Source organism: Delphinus delphis, chromosome 4 (assembly GCF_949987515.2).
Source record: "Delphinus delphis chromosome 4, mDelDel1.2, whole genome shotgun sequence".
NCBI classification, from domain to species: Eukaryota; Metazoa; Chordata; class Mammalia; order Artiodactyla; family Delphinidae; genus Delphinus; species Delphinus delphis.
In genome coordinates, this window is record NC_082686.1 from 84,244,938 (window position 1) to 84,258,556 (window position 13,619).

Below are 13,619 nucleotides of genomic sequence, written 5' to 3' on the forward strand. Positions count from 1 at the left end.
TAATTCAAAAAGACACATGCACCCCAATGTTCACTGCAGCACTATTTACAACAGCCAGGTCATGGAAGCAACCTAAACGCCCATCGACAGATGAATGAATAAAGAAGATGTGGTACATATATACAATGGAATATTACTGAGCCATAAGAAGGAACGAAATTGAGTCATTTGTTGAGACGTGGACGGATCTAGAGAGTGTCATACAGAGTGAAGTAAGTCAGAAAGAGAAAAACAAAGATCGTTTATTAATGCATGTATGTGGAACCTAGAAAAATGGTACAGATGAGCCAGTTTGCAGGGCAGAAGTTGAGACACAGATGTAGAGAACAGACATATGGACACCAAGTGAGGAAAACCGCCATGGGGGATGGTGGGGATGGTGGTGTGCTGAATTGGGCGATTGGGATTGACATGTATACACTGATGTGTATAAAATTGATGACTAATAAGAATCTGCAGTATAAAAAACAATGCAAAAAAAAAGATAGGTGGAAAGATAAAGTTCATGAATTCTCCCAAAAAGATTATAAAAACAGAGAAATTAAAATTGAAAGTCAAAGAAATCAGAGAGTCAAGATAAATGATCTGACATCCAAAATAATAAATTTCAAAAGAAAATCCCATAAAACATAAAAAGACACTTTACCAAAGAAATAATATAAGAAAAATTCCTAGAACTGAAGACTTGTGTTTCCAGGCACAAAGGGCTCACAGAGTTTATTGCCCAATGAAAGAAAAAAAAAAAGACTCACACCAAGGTATATCATAAAATTTCAGATTCATTGAATAAAGGGAAGATCCTAAAACACTAAACACTTCCAGAGATAAAACAACAGATCACACATAAAGAACTGAGAATCAGAATGGCATTGGATTTCTAAAAAAAACATTGGAAGCTATAAATAAATGAAGAAATGCTTTTGAAATTTTGAGGAAAAATAATTTCCAACCTGGCATGTGTTACCCAGATAAATTATTTTTTTTTAAGATTTGTTTATTATTTATTTATTTTATTAATATTTTATTTTTTTGGGGGCTGTGTTGGGTCTTATCTGCAGCACATGGGATCCTCGTAGAAGCATGCGGGATCTTTCATTACGGTGCGCGGGCTCCTCATTGGAGTGCGCGGTCTCCTCGCTGGAGTGTGCGAGCTCAGTAGTTGCTGCACGTGGGATCTTAGTTGCCCTGCGGCATGTGGGATCTTAGTTCCCTGACCAGGGATCAAAGCAGTGTCCCCTGCACTGCAAGGCAGATCCCTTACCACTGGACCACCAGTGAAGTCCCTACCCAGCTAAATTACTAATCAAGTGTAAGAAGGGAATAAAGATATTTTCAGACGTGCGAAGTTTCAAAGTATTTCCCTGTTATGCATCCTTTTTCAAGAAGTTATTAGATGTGTTCCACCAAAATAAGAGAATAATCAACAGGTGGGAAGACATGGGATCCAGAAGACAGGAAATCCAAAACGGGTGGGAGACAAAGGAAGTTCTAGGGTGATGGAAAAGCAAGCCCACGGTGACAGCAGAGAAGCAGGCCCAGAAAGAAGTCCAAATTGAAGCAGAAAAATAAAAGGCTTCAAAACAGAAAGTCAGCGAGATTACCTGGTGTGTTTGAATACGTGGAGAGATGGTTCATATACTTGTCAGAGATTTGTTTGTGGTAAATGAAAATTAAGCAAATAAAAAACAGAGCAATTAACTCCAGCAAAACCAAAATACATAAGAAATAAAAATGTAAGTATAGTATTACAAAGAGAACAAGGAATTAGTAAATAATACCAAAACAGTCCTAATAATGTAAATGAATATTTATTAAATCCCAAATTGTGATTTAACAATACTGGGGTGTCATGGGGAGGCAAAGTTGGTATATGTCTGGGTATGCGTGTGGAAGGAGTAGTGTAGTATTATATGTTTAGATTCCATAGTAAATAATGTCTCAAATTTAAAAATCAAGAAAGAATACTATATAGAAATACAGTGCTAAGTAATGAAAAAAACAGCTTAAGATTTCAAAATGGGAAACAAGAAATTAGGTGTGGAGCAAAGAAAGTGTGGCTGTTTTTTGGTATAAGCCTTGTAATATTTAGTTTTATTAGTCTTTGTACACTTATTATTTTGATAAAAATAACAAATTAGAAAAAAAACAGATCATTTTTACCTGTCCAAGTTCTTCATTCAGATCAGAAGTATTGACTTGAGCTTTCTGATCTGATTCTTCATGATAGAGATCAAGATCCCAGCCAATAAAAAATGATCCAAGAAATTTCTGCATTTCAACTGTCACATATAATGAAATTGGAATGATGAAATTGTAGAGTACCAAAAAAGCAAGGAAGTCTGAAATAAATTTCAGAATCTAGGGGAAAAAAATGATTGCTTGATAAGACAAAAATATGAAGGAAATTATCAGATAGTTTCATATCTCAACAGACCATCAACTATATTCTGAAGCAGAAAAGTCTCATGAAATGAAATTCATTTACTGAATTGTCTTTTTAACAGATTTCCTTTGGTTATTTTATTGCTCATTAGAATCTTGAACAAATTAAAAGAAGAAAGGTTAGAACCAAATTACTTAATTTGTTACTTTTTAGAAGCTACCAGAAAAGCCTGGTGTGACTGAAATTACTTATGACAAAATTATAATTAGAACCTCTGTAGCATACTTACCATTCTATTTCTACACATCAAAATCACAGATAACTAAAAACTGACGGTAATTTTAAAAATGTAAAATAATTGCTAGGCTAGAACTGCTAGAAATTAAAACTCTCAATTACAGATTACACAGGAATAGCCTACTTCAATGGCATAGCAGTTCCACATTTTAAAATATGTTCTGTAAAAGATAAAATACCTAATTGTAAATGATACTGAAAATATGTTCCTGTGATTATCTGCTTTTTGGTCTCTTGACATTCAAACTTATCTTCCAATATTTGCACTTTAATCTAAAGTGAAATTTGGAGAACAATTTACCAAAACTGCACGTTAACTTCTCCTGGTAGTCCATATTTACTCAGTTTAAAACTTTTTATGACATAATTCGTATTTATACCACCAATATATTGACAGTAAGACTCCTTGAATTATTCTGATAGAAGTGAAAATTCTATTTACATACAGTAAGTAGAATAAAAATTTCAATTTGTATTACTGAAGTGGAATGCCAATACAGATGACTTAAATGTCTGTGATCTCTTTTAATTATTCAAGTCATGCCATAGGGAATATAACTGCTTATGCTGTAAAATGTAAAAAGCATACCAGTACAAACATGCTGGCTACTCTTCACGTGCAATAACCTTTTGTCACCCTTCAATAGTGATAGTTTTAGGGATGACAGTGGTCACTCCTATCAGAAGTCACTACCAAAGCATTAAAAGAAATAAAATTTCCAAAGAATAAAATTTTCTTTGTAACAGAGTCAAGAACACCATGAAGTACCTTACTACTATTTCTTTGATGTTCTGTTTTTTGGTTATACCAAGGTTCATCCCATTTTTCTTCAGCTTGCCATGTATATTTCAAGATAGTACTGATGATGGCTTCAGAAATAAGAATTATTAGATAAATTATCAAAAATGTATTCATTGACCTGAAATGAAGAAAGAGAATATACAATGTATCAATTATATGTTACTATACTCATTTGTTTGGAAATTAACATTGGTATTAAATAAGATACTAAATATCAATATATAAGATATAACGGTAGCTATTTAAAGGACACAGTCTATGTTTTTAAGAAATGACCATTCAATTCAATCCATTTACTAGAAATAAAAGAACAGATACATAAGATTACAAGCATATTTACTATAGTTAACTACTGTTCAAAATGCTTATAGTGGGCTTCTCTGGTGGTGCAGTGGTTAAGAATCCACCTGCCAACGCAGGGACATGGGTTTGAGCCCTGGTCTGGGAAGATCCCTCATGCTGCGGAGCAACTAAGCCCACGTGTGCCACAACTACTGAGCCTGCGCTCTAGAGCCCGCGAGCCACAACTAGAGAAAGCCTGCACACAGCAACGAAGACCCAATGCAGCCAAAAATAAATAAATAAATAATTTTGTTTTAAAAAAAAAGAAGAAGAGCACATTTCTGCATTAGCGTGTCCCAGGAAGAAGAGAGACATGAGAGGCAACGCTGAGTCATCCCAGCTCCTCTCAGCAGAGCTCAGCTGACCCTCAGCCAATCCACTCATCTGTGACAATGAATGGAAGTGAATGAGTTGTAGGACAGTTTATGATGCAGCAATTTGGTGGCAGTAGCTCACTGGTACACCCTCTATGTTGGTACTTCCCCTCAGCCAATAAACCTACCTAAGTCTCCCATTAGGCAGGGAGACTCCCAAAAGTCTTTTCTTTGGGGGGGAAAAAATTGAAATCTTGCCATCTGTGACAACATGGATGAATCTAGAGGTTATTATGCTAAGTCAGACAGAAAAAGACAAATACCGTATGATCTCACTTATATGTGGAATCTAGAATAACAAAACAGGGACTTCCCTGGTGGTCCAGTGGTTAAGACTCTGCTTTCCAATGCAGGGGGTGTGGGTTCGATCCCTGGTCAGGGAGCTAAGAACACACACACAGTCCCTGGTTGGGACGCTAAGATCCCACATGCCTTAAAAAATCCAAAAACATAAAACAGAAGCAACATTGTAACGAATTCAATAAAGACTTTCAAAAATGGTCCACATCAAAAAAATAAATAAATAAAAAATTAAAAAACAAAACAAAATGAAAACAGACTCATAGATACAAATAGGTGGTTGCTTGCTGGTATTGGGGGGATGGGTAAAATAGGTGAAAGGGATTAAGAGGTATAAACCTTGGGTTATAAAATAAGTAAGCCATGAGAATGTAATATACAGCATAAGGAATATGGTCAATATTATTGCAATAACTTTGTATGGGGCCAGACAATTACTAGACTTACTGTGGTCAACATTTCATAATGTATGCAAATGTCAAATCACTATGTACTACACCTGGAACTAACATAATATTTTACGTCAACTATATTTCAATAAATTAAAATTAAATAAATAAAAATGAGAAACCATCCCTATCTTCAAGGATACCATCGTTTGTTGACTTGAAATATATATTTTTATATACATATTTTCTACATATAGAATAATATACATAGCAATAGTAATATTGGGACTTCCATGGTAGCTCAGTGGTTAAGACTCTGCGCTCCCAATGCAGGGGGCCTGGGTTTGATCCCTGGTCAGGGAACTAGATCCCACATGCATGCCACAACTAAGAGTTCACATGTTGCAACTAAGGAGCCCTCAAGCGACAACTAAGGACCTGCCTGCTTCAACTAAGACCCAGTGCAAGAAAATAAATTAATTTTTTAAAAGTCCTATTTATGTGTAAATAAATGAAAATAGTTTTCTTACTTTTCTACTGCAGATCGTTTCTGTGATTTGCTCTTGTAATTTAATGCCATCTTAGTTTCCATTCCAGTATACACAGCAACACCTGCAAAACAAACAGTCTTAAGATAATCCTCTACCATGTTTCACAAAAGAAATGTACTCACTAGCACGAAAGAAAATCTAAGAAACTGTATCATCTGAGAGTTGTCAGAATTTGGCTTTCCTTTAAGTCTTTCTGGAGTTTTTTTTAAAAGGCTTTCCAAGTGCAATTTTGGGAAATTCCAGTCATTCAACCGGTTGAATGAGGAAGGCATGTGGGTTCTGTTCCTGAATTATAACTGGGATATCTGAATGAAAGAGGTATTATTTGAGTTGGAATTGATGGAGGAAAGAATTCGGAAAGATAAAGAAGGGAGGGAAGGCCATTACAGACAGAGCAAACAGTGTTAACAAAGACAAATAGAAAAGCGCTTTCTGTTAGGCTGTAACAATGGATTGGCGTCAGTTTGAAAGACCTTGAATGCCAGAATCTGGAGTCTAGACATAATCTCATAAGCACTGGAAAGATAATATGGAATGTCAGAGTAAATGAAATAAACACAAGGAAAGTGCTATTTTAAAAATATGTGCCTACGTGAATGACTGAGATGAGAATGACAGTAATAAGGGGACTAAAACTGGGGTAGGACCAGTCTTATTTAAAAACTTTGGAGTTAGAGCTTGGTTTGAAGGCTAGCTCTGCCACTTATCAGTTCTGTGACCTTGAGTAAGTTATCTAATCTTTCTGAGTCTCAATTTCCCCATCTTTAAATGGGAAAAATACCTAATAAAACTGGTATGAGAGTTGTGTGGCAGATTAGCAAAATGCCTAGAAACAGAAAGACGATCAATAATTGGAATTTTCACTATTGGAATTATCCTTCCAAGGCAGGGATTACAACTCAAATGATAAAGGGCACCAAAATTATAGAAATGTGAGAAATGAGACAAAATGGTACAACACAGAGAGGTGGTGCTGAGGAAAACAATAGCAGACCCATTTAAAGGCATTCAAATACACGTTTCCTAAATTTTAAGAGTGTGAAAGGTGTTACTGCTAGAGAGGTGTTAAAATACAGCATTACACGAGAGGGCCTAAAAGCCCTGGAGGTTTTCTCTGGCTTCTGCCATTAAAACTTTACTATGGTCCCCTTTTTAAAATTGTGGTAAAATACACATAACATACAGTTTGCCTTTTTAATACTATTCAGTGGCACTTAGTTACATTCACAATGTTGTGCAACCATCCTATCTAAGTTGAGAATATTTCATCACCCGCCCCCCCGCCAAAAAAATCCTGTACCCATTAAACAATCATTCCCAATTCCCCTCCACTCCCCAGATGCTGGGAACCACTAATCTACTTTCTGTCTCTATGAATTTGCCTGTTTTGGGTATTTTAAGTATAAATGAAATCATACAATATGTGGCCTTTTGTGTTTGACTTCATTCACTAAGCATAATGTTTTCAAAGTTTATATATGTTGTAGCATATATCAGTACTTCATTTCTTATGGATGAATAATATTCCATTACTTGGATATCCTACACTTTGTTTATCCATTCATTAGTTGGTAGACATTTGGGCAGTTTCCACCCTTTGGCTATTGTGAACAGTGCTGCTATGAACATTCTCACACAAGCCTTTGTTTGAGCACCTGTCTTCTTCAATTCTTTAGGGTATATAGCTAGAAGCAGAATTGCTGAGTGATACAGTAATTCTATGTTTAACTTATTGAGGCATTGCCAAACTACTTTCCACAGCAGCTGCAACATTCTACACTCCCACCAGCAATGTATGAGGGTTCCAGTTTCTCCACATTTTTGCCATACTAGTTATATTCCTTTTTTAAAAATATATGGAATTCTTTATCAGAGAGCCTAATACTGAGAGATAAGATACAGTACAGTTAACAGGAAAGAAGAGACTGAGGAAGAAGAGCTCAAAAGCTGTAAATATTCAGTGAATAACACAAGCTGGCCAGAATATGACGGGCCATTCCTGAAAGGCGAGGAGCCAGTTGACAGCTACAGGTTATCACTGACTTCACAATTTACCTAGAGTTGACTCAGAGCATAATGAATTAGTTTAGCTCGACAATGCAAGAGCACTATTTATTCATCCTTTTGATCCAGTCAGTGTATGTTCCAGCAGTATCTGTTATATAGTCACAGATCAATAAGAATTCATTGAATGAATAAACAGATGAACAAACGAGTCAGCAGTTTTAACAATCCAATCTAAGAATAATCATAATGGAATTTTATACAAGTGGTTTACTGCACCAAGGTGTCAGAGTATACAGTTCTCAACACCATTAACAGAAGTGCCAGAATTATCTTAGCATGGAGTATTCACGAAGAAAATATAAGAGCAAGGTTCTAACCTATTACTCAAAAATAGGAATTAACAAAAAATATAACACAAAATTATATTAATACAATCTTTGAAAGAAAATTATCATAGACAATACATTATCTAACCAAAAGACCACAAATACTGTGCTTTTAAAAATACTTCATATAAAGCATCAAAACGAATCTATAATTTAAAATTTTCAATATATACAAACCAAAAATTTCTTTTGTGTTTTTTAATCTGGCTCCACGAAGCAAGAGACTCTCTGGCCCCAGAGGTCTAGGGAAAAAATAACCAAAATCATTGAATATATTAAAATTTCAATTAAATTTTAAAATGGCATCTTTAACAGACAGAAGGTACTTCAGCTATACTTATAACAATGCTTTCATATAAAACCAAAATCTCTGCTACTGTAAAGCTGTCGAGGTCAATCATGCTGCTAGTTACCATAACAACAAATATCTGCCTTAGCATTTCAGTCATTTTAAGATCAATGGCTCAGAAATAAGACTATGCCTGTAGATAAAATCACAAAGCCACTTGTTTCAGAAGTTTAAACATAAAACTCAACAAAACCAAAAATTAAGCAATGATTTTAAAATGTTTTACACAAGATAAAATTCTGAGCAAAATCAATTAACATTTTCCAAAGGGAAAATACAGAATTAAAATGCAGTGTAAACAGGTTCTGTGAAGAATAAAATGCAAAATAAACATAAATTGTAGTATGATTTGTATATAACTGCATGAGTTCTGCACAATTAAAATTATACTAGGTTATAGAAGATAACATAGTAAGTGAGTTAGTACTTTTTCTAGGCAAGATCAACACTACAACTTGACTACTTGCATTGCATACTTCTTGGAGCACAGGTCTTCTTGCTGTTTGAATTTCTCTCCATAAAGGAGATATAAAACGAGAAAAAATAACTAGAAAGGAAAATTGTATTTTCTTAGTGATAGCAAATGATAAGACTCTGGTATGGATAAGTAAAAAAGCCTTGATTTTGTTGATATTCTTATCATAAGGCTTTTCTGAAATATACATACACAGTTATCCAAATCAAACAGAATCTGAACCAATTCTGAAGAGGTCTGCAAACCTAAACACTGTAAAAAAAAATAATCCAATGAACACAGTCGGTGGGGGGCCAGGTGTTTGGGCTATGGTTAACAAGTATGGTTTTATTATATAGTCGTATCTGGAGCACCCTGAATGGATATTCCAAAATCAATTATTCAGGAGCCATATTATAGCTCTTTTCTACTTGGTTTTGGTTCCAGCAATGAATAGAAAAACTTTGAGCTCATGTTGGCATATAAAATTGGGATATAATGATAGAAAGCTTCAAATTAAAAGATAATTCATCAGTTCACTCTGGTTGCTTTAGCAAAGAACATGGCTCTTTTTTTTTTTTAAAACCATTCTACCTGCTAAGGTAACATAATTGATCTTTTCCTTTACCAGCCACAATATCTTAATGCAATCCATACTACGTATCCACACATGCATCCCAATATGTCACTGTAGAAATCAAAATAAAACCCAGTCACTGTTATTCAGCAGGGGTCCTACACTTAAAAAGACCTTGTTACAGTTTATTGAACGTGCTCCTGTGTTGACTTTTATTAAAAGTGTGAATCCATGCTGATGCATATTTTTGGTAGCTTGTCTTGAGGATTTCATTTTTAAAAATTCTCAACTCTTTATGTCAGTGACTTATTTCATGCAGTCAGTAGAAATTGAACGTCTCCAGAAAAGAGGTGGAGTGCTAAGTTAACTAGAAGTTCAAGGGCTGATTCCAAGGTTTTTTCTAAATTCAGCTTTGTGGTCATGAGTAACAATGTAATCTCACCCTATCAGAAAATCTTTGAAATGAGCCAAAGCCTTTCATGTAGGTACCAGAAATTAACCTGAATATTGAGGGAAAACAAATCAAAACAACCAACCAACCAAATAACCAATCAGAAGAGTATATAAGAAGTTACTGGCCAATAAATACTCTAGTTTGTAAGGAATGATCTTGAAGTGAAGAAGACCATAATATTTTTATTTGTTAAACATTACATAAGACATTTTTTGTATTAGAGACTTATGTGGTGGTACGTTTAGATGTGTAAGGATCTGGATAGGGACCACTATGATTCCTTTATGTTACTACCCAATATATCAGACAAAGAAATATGAGTACACAAATAATCTTACTAAATGTTTTTGATGTCATTTCCTGGCATTTGCTTCATCCTCATCTCATCTGCTGCTGCTAGAAATTACTAGAAGATGAAATGCTAAATGTTTTTAAATTAACCCTTTCCCATGATATGGGATATGGATATACTTGATATGGATATACTTGATTTTAGTCCCTCCCCCAAACAATTCTCACTTATAAGCGATTGGATAATACAAATTTATTCTTACCTTACAATTTCTTCCATTTGTTGAGTTATTATCATTCGTCCCATGAATCTATCAAAGAATTCACTATGTTACAAAAAAACTAATGAATGATACATTACTTATGACATCAATGGGTGGAAAATTTTAAGACAGTTCTGGCACTATTCTTAGATACGAAACAAAACCAACCTTTTGCATATATGAATCGTCCAATATTCATGTTAGAAATTACAAAGGTAAATCAGTCATTAAGCTTTAAAAAATTAATATTCTTAGAGTCCCAGGGAGCGATCAGGGGTGCTGTTTGTCTTACCATCCTCTTCTGCTTCACCCCTTTCCCTTTCCTGAACTGTTTTGTGGAGGAGCAGTGTAAAGCCTTCCCTCACTATGAAGTGTGCTCCTTGCCATCTGCTGCATAATCTTCCTGGGCTTCGTAGATGATGTACTGAATCTGCACTGGCGCTATAAGCTGCTGCTGCTGCCCACAGCTGCCTCACACTACTTCTCCTCATGGTCTATTTCGCCAACTTTGGCAACACGACCTTTTTGGTACCCAAGCCTTCTGCCTAATTCTTGGCCTGCATCTAGACTTGGGGATCCTGTACTATGTCTACATGGGGCTGCTGGCAGCGTTCTGTACATGACCCTCGTCAACTTGCTACTTAAAGTCTTTGGGCCCATGCATTAGAGAAACCTCACTCTGTTCCTGCTGCTGCTACATGTCATGGGCAGTGTTGTCACCTTCTCCAATGGGTACCAGCTTGTCGAACTCTTCTGTGATGTCTGAGTCCCCTAATCCACTGCCCTTCGCTTCACAGCCTCCAGGGTTCCTGACTCAGGCTGACCTCTTCTGGATCAAGACTGCCTCTGGGCTCAGGCCTCTCCCACCCTTCATTCTCCTTCAGATTTTGTACTCAACATTTCCTTTCCCCTATGATTACTGACATCCTGGGCTTTTCTTGCCCTCTAATGACTACTGATTGGACTTTGCCTATGGCTTTCTTCAACTTGCCACTCTGCCCTCTCCGTCCCATCTCTGCGCCCTTCTAAGGTGGGATACTGTAGCTTTTATGCAGTTACCCACAACTCTGACACTCAAGGAATACGTTGGGCCTGGGGATAGAGGACACAGGCTCCTGGCTGGGGATAAGGACACAGGCTCAAAGATGACTTGACATTTGACTATAAATTAAGTATTCTGATGATTAAGAGCAGGCTGGGGGCGCCAGGTGTTCCAAATGGTGACAAGAAAGTATTGTCTTTAAAAAAAAAAAAAAAAATTCTTGCCATCTCTACTCCAGCTATAAGCAAACTAATGAATGAAAAAATGTTTTCAAAATGGCAATGCAAATGTAATATATTATTATGATTATCAGTTTGGTCATGATGAGACTTTATAATTGCTACACAGAGATGCATATATTATTTAGCCAACAATGAATGCTCATACATTTTTATCACAGTTTACTAAATAAAGACTCCGGTAACCAGAATCATTCATTCACTCATTCACATACTTATTCATGCACTCATTTATCCAACAAATATTCACTGAGCAAACTACTATGTGTGAATTACGTGTGGAGGGTAGAGTAGTAAGTAAAAAAACTATTAGTGACCTCCAGAGCTTCTTTAACTTTTGGTTTCCTGAAATTTAGAGTGAGTGGCCTGTTGTTATAATGAATTTTCATAGCCTGGCCTTTTAGTTCCAATTTCCACTACCAAAACAGCTCCATAGCACAAAGTCAACTCAAGTGAAAAATTACTTTCTATAATAGTGAGAGGTAAATTCTGAGTTGAAGCAAATTCTGGGCAGAGCCTCACGTTAATCATTTAACTATGCAAAGAAGTATTAAGCATGACTTTCCAAATGTCCCCTGTTATCCCTCCTGTTTCCAGGTTACAGATGCTTCACCCCTTGTAGACTTTGGATTCATTATTTCTTGCTAATCTCTTACTTCTTCTTCCTTCAGCCTCCTGTATCAGGGAGAAGCACTGCTTTTTTTTTTTTTTTTTTTTTTTTTTTTTTGCGGTACGCAGGCCTCTCACTGTTGTGGTCTCTCCCGTTGCGGAGCACAGGCTCCGGACACGCAGGCTCAGCGGCCATGGCTCACGGACCTAGCCGCTCCGCAGCATGTGGGATCTTCCCAGACCGGGGCACGAACCTGTGTCCCCTGCGTTGGCACTGTGCCACCAGGGAAGCCCTGCTTTTTTTTTTTGCTGTGCTGCGTGGCATGCGGGATCTTAGTTCCCCAACCAGGGATCGAACCCATGCCCCCTGCAGTGAAAGCATGGAGTCTTAACCACTGGACCGCCAGGGAAGTACTGATTTTTAATTATCTCTACTTAACGGAATTTTATGTAGCTCTGGTTTGAGCCTCAAACTTTGGATTTAGATTCAAAGAGCCAATTCAGCTGGTGATTCCTAGATCCTGTTCAGAGATAATGCGTGGTCAGTCTTTCGATTTTCCTGAGCCAAATGGCAACAAGAGACCTGTTCTCCTTCATTTTATCTGTCCCATTATCCTTGATTCAAAAGCACTTCTTGTATTTGTTCATGCCAGTACCATGCTGGATTAACTCATTCTGCACTTTCCATAGTCCTTTCTCCAAAGCCACACTATGATTTGTTTCAAAATGGAAAAGAGCTTTATTATTCTTTACTGATTATAAAGACTGAATACACTCAAATACACATACTTTATAAAATGATTCAGACGATGTAAAAAGACGACAAAAAGGAAACAACAATCATCAGTAACCCCACTACTCAAATAAAACATTATTAATATTTTGAGGTATGTTTTCCAGGCTTTTTTTCCATGCACATATAAATATGTATGTATCTTAAAAACAAAAATGGGATCATATCATAAATACTGTTGGTAATATTTTCTCCCCACTTAACATGTCCTGTGAAAAATACAGATCCAGGGCTTCCCTGGTGGCGCAGTGGTTGAGAGTCCGCCTGCTGATGCAGGGGACATGGGTTCGTGCCCCGGTCCGGGAAGACCCCACATGCCGCGGAGCGGTTAGGCCCGTGAGCCATGGCCGCTGAGCCTGCGCTCCGCAACGGGAGAGGCCACAACAGTGAGAGGCCCGTGTACCGCAAAAAAAAAAAACAAAAAAAAAACACAAAAAAACAGATCCACATCATTACTTTTAATGGCCACACATAGCATTGTATTTTGGGGTCACTGCATAATTTATTTAAGTAATTCACTACTGACAGACGCTTAGGTTTTTTCCCAACTTATGGATAGTCTAAACAATACAGCCCCAAACAAGCCAGTGTACATATCTTTTCACATTTGCATTAAGATATCTTTTTTTTTTTTTTTTTTTTTTTTTTGCAGTATGTGGGCCTCTCACTGTTGTGGCCTCTCCCGTTACGGAGCACAGGATCTGGACATGCAGGCTC

General features: G+C 36.7%; 1 protein-coding gene across 7 annotated transcripts in view; it reads right to left on the reverse strand.

Moving 5' to 3' along the window:
- The window catches only part of ATP11B (ATPase phospholipid transporting 11B (putative)), a 132,746-nt gene that overhangs the window by 76,243 nt on the left and 42,884 nt on the right, over positions 1 to 13,619 (reverse strand). For all 7 annotated transcript variants that reach the window (XM_060011062.1, XM_060011066.1, XM_060011063.1 and 4 more), the window contains 5 exons: positions 10,220 to 10,267; positions 8,009 to 8,073; positions 5,418 to 5,499; positions 3,450 to 3,600; positions 2,161 to 2,358 (listed from right to left, as the gene is read on the reverse strand). In XM_060011062.1, coding sequence (XP_059867045.1) covers positions 2,161 to 2,358; positions 3,450 to 3,600; positions 5,418 to 5,499; positions 8,009 to 8,073; positions 10,220 to 10,267 — 544 coding nt within the window. The remainder of the gene's footprint in view (positions 1 to 2,160; positions 2,359 to 3,449; positions 3,601 to 5,417; positions 5,500 to 8,008; positions 8,074 to 10,219; positions 10,268 to 13,619) is intronic.